The 13,919-nt window shown below is 38.4% G+C and overlaps 1 protein-coding gene across 1 annotated transcript; it reads right to left on the reverse strand.

The window, feature by feature from the left end:
- Positions 1-187: 187 nt before the first annotated feature.
- On the reverse strand, positions 188-8,085 carry MS3_00004019 (uncharacterized protein). Its single transcript, XM_051211900.1, has 4 exons — positions 7,688-8,085; positions 7,507-7,655; positions 3,031-3,262; positions 188-566 (listed from the first exon to the last, which is right to left on the reverse strand). The coding sequence occupies exons 1-4, from the start codon at positions 7,949-7,951 to the stop codon at positions 444-446; spliced, it is 768 nt and encodes a 255-aa protein (XP_051072023.1). The 5' UTR covers positions 7,952-8,085; the 3' UTR covers positions 188-443.
- Positions 8,086-13,919: the final 5,834 nt, after the last annotated feature.

Consider the following 13,919-nt stretch of genomic DNA (forward strand, 5'->3'; position numbering starts at 1 on the left):
AACTGAATGTGATGAGACATAGTAGGTATTATTGAGGTTAATAGTTACGTTTTTTACAGTAATAGTAAGTCAGTAGATGGACTTGCAAACCAAAACGATGTGGCTTCTGGATCATGACCAAATAATCGTATTTTGCAGACAATTGTGACTTTTATCAGAATTTAAGAGTTATGGTGAGCAAAAGACTTTCACTCATATATATATTTAAATAATCCAGTGAAGATAATCAATTGAATTAAATTAGTGTAGCAATATCATCATTTGCTAAATAATGTGTGACTCATAATCGAATGATAAGTGAATTTATAGGTAGCGCCCAATGAGCATTACTAACCAGATACAGAAGTAAACATACTTCAGGAGGACAACAATGAACGTTGGAAAATAAATTGTCATATTTTGAGATACAATAAGAAAAATAGAATAACCGATTAGAAAACACATCAGGATCTAGGTCTGGGCTTAACAACAGAATGGAAAGAAGTTTTATTTGCGAAGTTTTGAATCCATGGGTGAGAGATGATTCCTTCTAGGGACAACCGATCCGTCGGATAACGTTGAAGGATCTGTGAAGATATTATAAATAAATGTATCACTGAAAGATAGTGAAAACAAAGTGAACTGAAACTAAATCAATATACACTAAATTTGTCAGCGATATTTGAACGAACAGATGTCAGTATTTACTGAGATTTTGACAGGGCTAGAATTCAAACAACTACAGGTGTATTACCCATAAGTGTATCCTACAGATATTTGCAGTAGAAACACTTTCCACCTAATATTAAGAAACCAATTAGACGCTGGTTATTATAACTCAACCGCGAGTTTAGAATGTGGTAATAAGACTATTAAATGCGTTATCGGATTTGACCCAAAACTTCCAACAGACAGTAGCAACAACTAACTGTATTATTAAGATGGAAAACTTCAACACTTGCTTCTTACATGAAATGTTTGGTAGAACAAGACAACCTGACAACACAACGTCAAATTCTTGTCTTTAGATGTACACCAGAAGTTTAAGTTGTTCAAGAAGTTTCGTTTAAAATATCAGAAACTGAGTAAACCGGTAGAGTGACCAAATTTCATTAGACGACTATTACAATAGCAAGCGGTTTAGGTAGTATTGAGTATTTTACTATCTACCATATATTGTGTGGAACACTTAGCTTAAGACCATAACAGCGAACGCATCCAAATGCCTTGGTATGGCCGAGAGTGGGGAGAGCCAGCTCTCCTCGAAACGCTCTCACATGGCCACACGTATGCAGTCACTACCAGAGAAGTCATAATCACTACATTATCGCGGCGGGGATGTTGTTTACGAAATTGAGAGAAAGAAAAGCGAATGTCCCACGCTTTAACCGGGTTGGTGGATACTCCGTATCCACTTACGGGAGTTGGAAAACTCTGATCCAAACCAGTGGTGCATATGGGCTCCAGGATCCTAAGGAAACAAATGGCGTATGAACCTACTGTTGGTCACCGGCTACCAAGGGACCGAATCTCCTTACGTTGCTCCACTACCTTGTGGATTAGACCTTTAGGTCAAAGGCTCCGGGTGTGGCCCCCTGAGAAGACCACCTGCTTCGGTTTGAGCACCCGGGCAGTATGCCAGCCCTCACACTAATCGGATGATTTATGTGGTGCATATCTATTTGGTGCCTCCTTGTACCAATGTTTATGTGTTGAAATAAGTAAATAAATAATAACAGTGAACTGAACAAATGACTTTGTAAATGACTCTTACTTAAACCCTACCTAGTTTATTCAAAACTATGAACCAACCACTCGTTACCATTGCTCGTAGTTGGGTATGTATTTGTTGATAGCAACGAAGTGAATAAAAAAGGGTCTAACATTGACTAGTCCAGATCAGATTATTTGACTGTGCTGAGAATTGTTTTACTATGAACTACTGATAATATTATTGTATTTATTTAAAAACATCCCACTGAAAGAAGTTGCGTAATCAAGTTTCACTTAAAGGATATTATTGGTGTTGTTTATTAAATCAAAAAGGTTGTGTGCGATGGACTTATAATGATGAGACTTACAATACCGTTTGACAGTAAACTACTACTACCACAGACAATTCAATCTTAAACTGCTGCTAATGGATCTATAATGATTTATTCCAACCAGAAATAAGGTGGCATTTAAGGAGGCTTCACTAATATGGTTTGAATAAGCAACAGATAACTATCAAGTTTCAAAACACTATTTAACATATTACAGCGTAGCTACTTTCGAAGTGAAGTGGTGGTTTGAGGTGAATGGCCGAAAATTTTCATTGGAAGACTCCTCAGATATTAATAAAACAGACTCCACGTAATGTTCAAGGTACAACTAGTGAATAAAGCTAAACTTATCGGGAGAATTTCAGCTATATCCCGACTCCCAATACTTGCCGTTAATATGTTATGTAAAACACTTGGGTTAATATAGTTTCACAGAACATTCTACATATGACTATTGAGCACAAGCAGTCTGAAAAGTATACAATTTGTTTTCTCACTAATTATTTTTTTACATAAATTATCATGGACAGTTAGTTATCTAGTCTGATCCAAGAGCTATCTGAAGATGATTCCAATACGGTCAGATGAGTATGTTCTGGAAATACAACTGAAGGTGCCAACTAAAATCAGTATAGTTTTATTTATTTACCCAAAGATCCGGAATAAACGTGATCCTAACAAGATATAAATGGATTTAAAAATCAAAAATTACTTTACTGTCTACTGAAAGTTATTAATTCACGGACTTTATCCCCATAAACAGTAGTCCCTTGAATTACCTAGCCAGACACTTCAAGATCTTTTCCTTATACTTTAATTACTATCATCTTTGTTGGTCCACTTAGTTTAAGTCCTAATTATGGCTACAGTTGAGAGTTGACTCACTAGTAAATTTATAGTTACTTGCTTGTGTTCACTAGAGTCCTCGAAAAAATAATGCCTGATACACCTCATATATAAGCATCTAAAAAATGGACTAAAATTACAAAATGTTTAAAAAAACTACCTTAGATATCATGTCTTGTGCCATCGGAGTTATAACAGGGGGGAAGGTATATTTAACAGTTTTGATACAGGCATAAGTGTCTTGTGTATTAGGATGTTCAAACGGAGGTTTACCACAAAGCATCTCATAGCATAAAATTCCAACAGTCCAGTGATCCACACGTTCATCATGGGAAACGCCAGCAACCATTTCTGGAGCTAAGTAGTCTATTGTTCCGCAAAGCGTTCGTCTCCTACAAAAAACAGCATGATATTTGACCAGGAAAATGGAATATAAACTCCCAAAAGACTAAAATGCACCCTTCACTATTATTCCTAATTAAAAAATACCCAATGCATCATAACAGTAATACAATTTACTAGGTAATTTTTCAAATGATGCAATTGCACGACTGTAATATCATGTTGACTACAATATGAAAAATAATGGGACAATGGGAAGTCCGTTACGCATGCTGAACCATCGTCAACCTCGACGGGCGATGTCTTCTAGTATAGAAGTAGGCTGGAAGCTAGGGACGGCCAAGTCAAAACATGGCATCACTCCATGACGTCACTAACAATTGAACTTATCCATGTAGATGAGTGTAGACTACCTAAGTTGGAGTTTGCGTGATTATCGTAACCAGTGGTTATAAATTTTACATAACATGGCACGAAATCGTTTGCAACGGTGCAGGCGCATCCATTTTTTGTGTTCCCCCAACCTCTAAACTTCTGAATTCTTTTATTTCATTAATATATATTTTCTTGGATACTTGATCTTTCCGATTACCACTGAAACTGTTACTACCTCTACTGCTCTGATATTCGGACTGACAATTTCATCTCACAGTGCTAATGGAGTATAGCAACTTGAAACGGTGTACATTAGTACAGTAGTACTATTGAATATTCTGGAAACTACTGCAGATACCATACCAACCAGCAAGAACAGTGCAGTTGCTATAAAATAACACAATATTTAGCCCCAAAGTAGTGTGGATTTATGTGCTAAACGCGCTATTGTTAATAAATAGGTGCTTGCAGTACAAGTATCACAGTTAAGAATTAAAGCCAACTCTCGGTTTAGAAGGACATTATCATTTCTTTAACCCGCTCTTACACAACCAAGCTTTAGCACTTATAACACACGTTCCAAGCTTATTATCTGATAAAAGTTCTGGATAGAATCACATTAGAAACTCAGTGGAGTACCGTACAAATAATATTAACAACAGACATAGACAGTGCTTCGGTTACACACGTAATATCTTCTCATCTTCCATTTCAAGCGGTTGGTACCTCATAGTTGAAGCGTATAATGGAAAAAACTGTAATAGGATACGCACTATTCCATATGTACACGAACAACTTTCACGGGCCTCCGAAGACCTAAGTTCGTGCAAAACAGACCATTTGTGTTCGTTAATATATTCCGTCAATTATGTTGACTATCAGAATAGGTCAGTCAGTCAGTCAGTACCAACGTAGAACTTCGTACGTACGTACATCAGTTCGAGTTGCCACACCACAGTAGCATAGAGATGCAGTTGTCGATTCAAATCCCGTAGTGCTAGATGTAGTAAGATTATAAGCTGTAATCAGAAAAATTAGGGTTTGAAGATGTTATTCAAGGACTATAATAGGTAAGGTGAACGATTTCCCCGAACAGTTCCCTATCTACAGTCAGACTAGGCATCCACACAGACCATTTTTAAAACACTACTTTAAATTTGCGAAGGCAAAACCCGTCCCAAGAATCCTTATATTGATGCACGAGACTTGAAGACTGCAATTGCCGCATCTTCCGTCAAACAAGGTTAACATTTGCATACTCAAAGACTATTGGGGAATCTCCAGGTAACAGATTAGTTCCTAAAGTAGTATACACATAGCGAAATTGAAATGAAGTAAAGGCCGATAGCTTTGAGGGACACTACTTGATATAGCTGATAAATTTAATAGTTCACCGAAATCTCCAACGCGACTGCAACTGTTCGGTTGAGCGTGTCGACCGCTTCGCTTATCTGGGAAGTCTCATCAGCCCTTGTAGTCTGGTGTGTGGCGAAATCTCAGTTCGACTAGCTTTTGCCAACTTGCGCCATTTATAGCGTAGGCGAGATATCCGTCTATCAATTAAAGGACGGGTTTACTGCGCAGCAGTTCGTTCCGTCCTACTTTATGGCAGTGAAACATGGCTGGTAAGAGTAGAGGCTATTCGTAGGTTACTAGCATTCGATCACAGATGTCTTCGAAACATTGCTCGTATATCCTAGGATCATCGAGTAAGTAACGCAGTTGTTAGGAAACAGATACTAGGTAAGGGTGGCAAACCAATTGATGAAGTAGTGAAACTTCATCAGTTGAGATGGCTGGGACACGTTTTACGCATGCCCAATCACCGACTGCCCCGGCATGTGGTCTTCAATGGTGTAGGAGTAGGTTGGAAGGAAGCTAGGGGCGGCCAGACCAAAACATGGCACAAGTCCATGAAGTCACTGACAAGTGGACTGGGCCATGTTGGTAGGTGTAGACTACCTGGTTGGGGACCGCGAGATGATAGCAACCGATGGTTAGAGACCTTGAATGACATGGCTCAAAATCGTTTGCAATGGCGCAGGTGCATCCACTCTTTGTATTCTCCCAAATTCTAATCTTCTGAATTCTTCATGTCCCTTTTCTTTCTATTTCCAAATTTATTTCAATGGATTATAATTCTTGAATAGCATCTTCAAACCCCAATCTTCCGGATTACCGCTTATACTCTTACCACCCCTACCACTGCGGGATTTGAATCGAAAACTGCATCTATGTGTTGTGTTGTGGCAACTCGAACTGATGTACGTACACATAAAGTTCTACTTTGTTACTGACTGACTGACTGTCCGGTTACGTCCTTGACAGTGATGTACTTTTTTAGTAAGGAATTCAATGACAGAGATAAAACATAACAATTAACGGGGTAAAGAAATGAGGCCCGTTGGATGAGAGTATATTTACGTTTCGAAATCTTAAGGTTGTGATTGAGACGATAAATGAACGATCAGGCCTCAAATGTACTTCGGTTTGCGTTTGTTAGTTTAGTGACGAGCGTCAATCAGTAACAACGTAGAAATTCGTACATACGTACATCAGTCCGAGTTGCCATACCGCATTAGCACAGAGATGTAGTTGTCGTTTCAAACCCCGTAGTGGTAGAGGTAGCAGTGACGAGCGACTGCAGAATGATTATGTAAACTATATTGATGAAGAGCATAAACAGACAACTTAACAAACGCATATTTATGTACTGGACTTTGATCCAGTGAGACATTTTCCACACAAATGCATCAAAAATAGCAACAAAAAAGACTTGACAAACAGTGCATAGTAATTTAACATTCTGGATGTAAATGAAGGAACCAACTGAAGAAAATTCTAAGTTCAAGACCGTAAACTTACCATATTGATATCATTTAAGTACGTATCAAAGTTGTTAGAACTTGACAGCAGGTCCTTCAGAGACAGCTAGGGAGCGATGTCTACCAAATGATTAGCATCGAGGTTAGGCTTTAGTCACTAGGGAAAAGTGGGAAACTAAGCTTCGAACTTTCCCTGAAGTAGCCGATGCTACCTATGACAATCCATTATAAACCCTGACATGGAAAAGTGGATAGTATAGAATTCCGAATGTTTAGGAGACTATACCAAAATGTGACACGTTTAAGAAATCTTCCACTACTTAATTGAGCCACGTCTGGAAGAGCGAAACTCCGCTTTATAAACACAACCTATGACTGGTAATCTCCGAAAACACAAAAGCAATTGTAGTGGTGTAAGTACGTTCATTCTATATATTTTAACCTCCAGTTTGCAGTCAGCTCACACCTTTGGAGTTAATATGGTTTATCTGTGTTGACGAGTGGTGTAAAGATAGGTTGGTGTACATGTTCAGAAGTTCCAGCATTGTTCATGATCGACATATATTAAAGAATACGTCTGGACTACTAGTAGTTTAACAAGAAAACGAGTTTGAAACTTATCACCTACAAATCTGTTCTGTTGGCTTAGGCTGAAGAAACCAGTTTATTATCGGACTAGTGTAACAAAATCAGCTGTAGAGTTTATTAAAACGGTGAAACTATTAATTATGGACGAACCGGTAAGATATAAGTTAATGAGTCACGAATTTTGGCGCGAAATTCATCCATACATTTGGCTAAATAGAGTTTTGGCATTATAGCTGATGTCAGTACGTGATGAAAACCCTAAATCTAATTTTTAACCCTAACCATCAACTGCAAATGAGAATTCTAACTGCTATATAACCCTCATTTAATCGCAATCAGTAGGCGTCCACTCTCAAGAGTCGCTCAAAGGTCGTTTATGAATCATAGTCTCACTAAAATGTCCTATTTCAGTAGCCAATCAAAAGTACAGAAAAACATCATCACAATATACTGACCCTTCGACAAACGACAGATAAACCGAGGTGAATACACTTATAAGTACATACCTGAGTGATGGAGCATGAACAGCCCAACCAAAGTCCGATAGTTTCAACTCTTGATGAAAACCAAGAAGTAAGTTTTCAGGTTTGATATCCCGATGGATTACTTTCATCCGGTGGCAGTACATAAGCGCATCACACAGCTGGTATATGTACTAGGAATTTTATACGAGAAAGTAGAACTTACTGTGGCTGAACGCGCTTCACTAAAGCGTCCGAGCCTTCGCAGCTCAGTATACATCTGACCTAAAAAAGCATACTCAAGAACCAGGTAAATTCTCTTGTGATCATGAAAATATGTGTACAGTTGAAGAATGTGTGGGTGCTGAAGATGACACATGATCTCTATTTCGCGTCTTATTTGGTGTTCTAATTTGTTCTTCACAATCTGCTTTTTGAAAATGACCTGAAGAATTTGTGTGAAGCTGGGAAACATACTTTTATTGCACATGGAAAATGCGACTTCTTTGTTCTTGCAAGGAAAACAGTCCCGAACTTCCCACGACCAAGTTGTTTCCCGATTTCAAAGTCAGACAGAACGCTTACACTACGCGTAACTTCCATTAATAACCTGAGTGTCAATATGAGCGCCTAAGCATAAGTAACCTATCATCCGTGCGAATAAACAAACCAAAACTGCCTTACATTCTAGATGTCCTGAAGTTGTATTCTCCTGGCTGGAGTATTTCCTTATCTCAATTTACGTAACTTAATAGAATTCAAGCCGTCTTAAGATAAATAGAGAATTATATCTTCCGTAACTACTACTGTTTCACAAATCTGTATTTATTCGAAGTTGTGTCAGTATTTCTAGGGTTTGACATAAAGAGCGCATGAGGGAATTCGTAGAAGAGGAGAAAAGGGAAGAAAGCAAATGCTTGGAGAACAATAAAGCCACTGATAACAAGCAGAACGCACTTACATTTGGAAGTTGAAATAATTGATAAAAATTTCAATAGTTGAGACAATGAGTCAATTGAAGCTAGACCACCATGGAAAACGTGGAAGCACTGGACGGCCATTTCGTCCTATTGTGGGACCCCTCAGCAGTGCGCATCCATGGTCCCACTCAAATTGTGTGTGAAACTAATTCGTCCTGGGTTCGAATCTCGTAAAGCGAGATCGTGGATGTACATTGCTAAGAAGTCTCACAATAGGACGAAACGGTCGTCCAGTGTTTCCAGGTTTTCCATGGTGGCCTAGCTTCAATTGACTCATGACCTCAACTATTGAAATTACTACAACACCCACGAAAATCTCTTGTCGTACTAATTGATGACAGTTGGAAATTATGCAGATATGCAAATAAAAAAGCCTGACAACAGTATCTAGAAGTTGATATTGCAACATTTTGCATCTGATTCGGTTACTTTAGGAAAGCCGTAGGTTTTAGTCGGAAGAATTTAGAAGTAGATTGTGAGGGACATTAGAAAGTAGGCTTGCTTTTAGTGTCTCTTTCAGAAACAGAGAACGATAGATGGATTATCAGCTTGTTTTAGGAATATTATTATTGATATTCTGTTAAGTGACAACAAAAAGGTATGGATTTTGATGGAAAGCATTTCACATTGCCCACTTAGGTTTCTACCAGCTAGGTTTTGTAGAACCGGGACTAGTTGGTGCATGAAAGTGGTCTCCAAATCTAGGTTTCTGTACGGGCGGCAAATCGTGAGTTACTTATTCCTTAATTTCATATATCAGCAGACTTTATGTTTACTAGGGGCTGCTACAATGACTAAGCTAGCACTTCGACATTACGTGTACTCAACACGGTTAAATGTGATTTTCGATGGTTGCAAATCTAGAACATGTGAGAAATTTCCGCAAACAACGTTTGAAGAGAGATACGCAACCAAGACGATATACAGGCAATTCAGGAGGATCTGACTCGACTTCAAAGTTGAGCAGACTATAACGAACTTACCTTTAACACTTCAAAATGTAAAGTAGTCCATCTGCGACATGTCGCAGACTACAGTTATAACTTAGGTACCTCCTCTCTAGTAGTATCCCGAGTCGAAAAGGATTTAGGAGTCCTGGTGGCCTACGATCCAAAGTCTTACGCTAACTGTGACAAAAATGCCTTCCGAGCAAACCTTGCACTGGTAACATTGAAGCGCACTTTTGGCCAGTTTGACGGAAGAACTTTGCATATAATCTTCAACAGTTTTATTTCTCCCCATTTAGAGTACGGAAATTTGGTATTTCCTCCCTCACTCCAAAAGGATAAGGACACTCTGGAACGCATCCAACGGCGAGCCACGAAATCAGTTCGAGGACTCAAATCTAAACCTTATGAAGAGCGCCTCCAATCACTTAACCCTCACCCATTAGAGTACAGGCGTCTTAGAGGTGACCTTCTGATGGCTTACAATATCCTTAACACTTCTGGACCTCCTTTTGAACACCTATTTAAGCTTAGGCCCAGTAATAACCTAAGGGGTAACACTCGGAAATTGGAGATACAACATAACAGAACGGACTGTAGACACAACTTCTACTCCTTAAGAGTTGTCAAATGCTGGAATTCGCTGCCAGACGAGCTAGTCCAATCGACTTCCCAGGATTCTTTTAAAAGGCAACTTGATCTATTCTCAAGGACTAAGGATAGTATCTTACTATGATTTACCAATTTCTTTCTCCTCCCTTATCGTTAATATACAATGGTTCCTGCATGGAGGTATTCGTGATCTCCTGCTACTAGACACGGAAGCCTGTTAAGCGAAAGCTTCTTCTATACCGTCCACAACCATTTGAACCATTCGAACGTAAAACAATTTTCGGTTGTGGTACAATGAACAGTGATAATCTGGACACATGAAGTTACTTCACCTAATCTAACGTACCATAATTTACAGATTCTAATAAAGTAATTAGGAAAGCACATTGAAGTAGTACATTTCCATAAAGATTCCAAGAATTCAGTAATAATTGTGTTCCTCGACGAAGCAATTAGTAAATTAGTGGAGAAATTAACAAAGACAGTATTTAAAGATACCATGGTTATTCAGGGTTTGACAATGCTTTAGTTTGTAACACCTCTACAATCAAACGCTATCAACCGAGTCGAATCAGAATTCAGGACTGGAGGAGTTCAATTTTATATTTTGAGGGCATTTCGTATATCGAGAATTGTTTGATCTGAGTTGCCTAGTTGTTGCGACTGATGCGTTGCACGGCGGACCGAATAAAGATCTGTTGCGAATGAGTGATCGAGTACCTTCAGTTAGTATGCGTCCAACAAAACCAATGAGGTTGGTACAAATGTCGAGGACTTATAAAACAACTTGTTTTGCGGGTTGATTTATCATCACAACGTCTTCCCATTCTGGTTGATAGGGGTGTTACCACAATCAACGATACCTTCCTGAGGCTGAACCATATTTTGCCAGATAATCTGAAGGCTGTCACCATAGTTGAATTTCAAGATGACATATGTGTTATGTGGTATTTTATTGTTTAGTGCTTGACATTTATTCCTGTTGCTCAAAAGGTACAAGATGCAAGTACATGTCTATAAATGTAACTGAAAATAATTCACCACGTAATTAATTATATGAGACATGGCGAAGTTGTCCCGGGTTTAATAAACTTTCCTCTTTTAATTGGAAGTGTACTTTTTTTGTATTCCAATGAGTAGAAAATTGTAGTCCTGAAGTTTTGTGGTGTAAAGTAAGCCACTTCTTTAGAGCAAATAAAATTTGTACTTTCAAGTAAAGATGTCATAAGTATTCGGAGTTTGACAACGACTTTACCAGTAATACCTTTATATCTGGCTTATGACAACCCAATCAGAAATGGAGGGGTTCGAAGATATATTTGAAAGACTATAGATCTATGAGGAAGCGTTTAATCTAAGTTGACTAACGGTTGTAGGAGATACGTAGCACAACATAACCATTCGTGATCTGGTGCGGATGCATGACGAGCTCCTTCAACTAGGTGTGTCTAGTAAAACCATTTAGATCATCAAATGTCAAAGGCTTGTGGACCCATTTATCTTGAAGATTTATTTACTGCTACTTAAGCATGCTCGGCTCGCCAAAACCATTATTACCAATTTTTCTGTAATAATTCAGGCAAACTGTGTTTCAACCTCAGGAAGGTATCGTTGATTGTGGTAACACCCCTATCAACCAGAATGGGAAGACGTTGTGATGATAAATCAACCCGCAAAACAAGTTGTTTTATAAGTCCTCGACATTTGTACCAACCTCATTGGTTTTGTTGGACGCATACTAACTGAAGGTACTCGATCACTCATTCGCAACAGATCTTTATTCGGTCCGCCGTGCAACGCATCAGTCGCAACAACTAGGCAACTCAGATCAAACAATTCTCGATATACGAAATGCCCTCAAAATATAAAATTGAACTCCTCCAGTCCTGAATTCTGATTCGACTCGGTTGATAGCGTTTGATTGTAGAGGTGTTACAAACTAAAGCATTGTCAAACCCTGAATAACCGTGGTACCTTTAACTTAAAGGCTGAATCCCACAGAATTTCTAAAACAGAGGAAACAAGATGGGGGCAACAATCGCCGTTGCTTTTCACCGTACGAGATTGTTTTCAAAGTGTCAAATAATTTAAACCCTACAAATCGCAACCCTCCATATTATGACATGGTGAAGCAGGACGACTAGACGTAGATTTACTAACCTTATGTGACAACAAATAACCAAGAAATGCCAATCGGTTAAACTTATTTAAATCACCTAATTTCCGAGACGAGTGTTGAAAGGTTTTCATATTCGGGAGTTACAACGCTCAGTGACGGAAGCCAAGATTCTTATGAAGTCACAACTACGACAGAAATTCAAAAACCTGAGCAACAACTTATATTGGTATGTGTAGTGTCCAGACAATGTAGGCGATCGTTAATATTATTCAACTAGCCTCATAAAAGAGAAGATACAGCCTAGTGATCCTCGAAATACTTGAAATTCGTGGCAAGCAATCTGAAGATATGTTGTAATAAAACGACTTCCCACACACGAGAAGTTTAGCTGGTCTAGTTCAAAGAAACCCAAGAAGCGCTTACAGGTTGAGAATCTTGTGAATCCAGTATCTTCAAATCATCCTTCAAGACAAAAAAGGAAAAATCCACAACGAATAAGTTTTTCACAGTGAATTCAACGGAACTCTATCAATATTCATCAGTAGTTTCTGAATATGTGAAAAATGTCTTATTGATTCATTCGATTCCTTAAGTTTGAGGTAGACTGTAGGATTACTTCGGACATACAGTAACCTGGACTCATTCAAATTATTAATCTCGTGGAACCTTCTATTGAAGAAGGAACATACTTATTCGAAGACATCTTTACCGGATCTTGCAGATGTACTTTGTGATTTCATGGATTGAAAACTCACACGCCAACTCCAGGAACCTAATTACACTATTTCAAACTGATCTAATGGTTGAAGAATCATAGGGATTCTGACCTCATTTATGGCCATCCTCCCTCATTACAAGTGGCAGTAGGCGCTTCCTAGTTACTGCGAGTTTGAAAGGAGTCAGTGTGTTAACGGGTGGTTTCTATTTGACGCTCTCATACATGCACTGTGTCTGAAGAATAATTCTGTTTGCAAAATACAATTAAGAGTAACCATTCCGTCAAATAACTATTCATTTTACCCAAGCTTTATGATAATCAGTAGGTTAGTTAATCCAATTAGTCAATTATTTTCGACCATTTGGTGTTACTGTTGTAAACCGAAGTTTTTTTAGAGAACAAAATTTTTGCCGTGTATCGATGACATATCTGGTTTAACATAGTCTCCTCGACAAATTATTGAACCATCTTATCTATAAGACCAGTTGTGACACCTAGGATTAAGGTCTCAGTCATCATCTAGAAACCACATACATCGTGACAGATCATGAGATGACAGGACCAAAATGTGACTGGAATAAATTGAAAAAAATCACTTCAATACTGAGCTATGAACTACGTCAAGAAGCGTAAGGAATTAGAACGACTAAATAGGGGAGCCTTGTAAACGTGGATTTCTTGGTTTCCGACATAAAGTTGCAACATGTAAAACGGCTAATAAAATACACGCATTTCAAATTATAAGTAACAGCTGAGCATATACGAATACCGTATGACCAATTCACTTCAAATTCCAGTCTGGTGTTGTATATTACCTACTGTTTCCATATAATATTGTGGTAACCACATCCTCAATTACAGCAAATTAGACGTGTTTTAATCCCAGTGGCTCACAATCCAATTAATTGTCGTTCTCATTTCCTTCCAAGTTGTTATCACTTATGTGGTAGCTGTATCTGTTGATAATTCCTCACTATAAAACACTTTGGAACCTTCAAGTCAGTCAGAAGTTTTGAATACCTTTGCCCATCACGATATCGTTAATTTTATCATGCTATCTGTATCAGAATTATTCTGGTATT

This window comes from Schistosoma haematobium, chromosome ZW (assembly GCF_000699445.3).
Source record: "Schistosoma haematobium chromosome ZW, whole genome shotgun sequence".
NCBI classification, from domain to species: domain Eukaryota; kingdom Metazoa; phylum Platyhelminthes; class Trematoda; order Strigeidida; family Schistosomatidae; genus Schistosoma; species Schistosoma haematobium.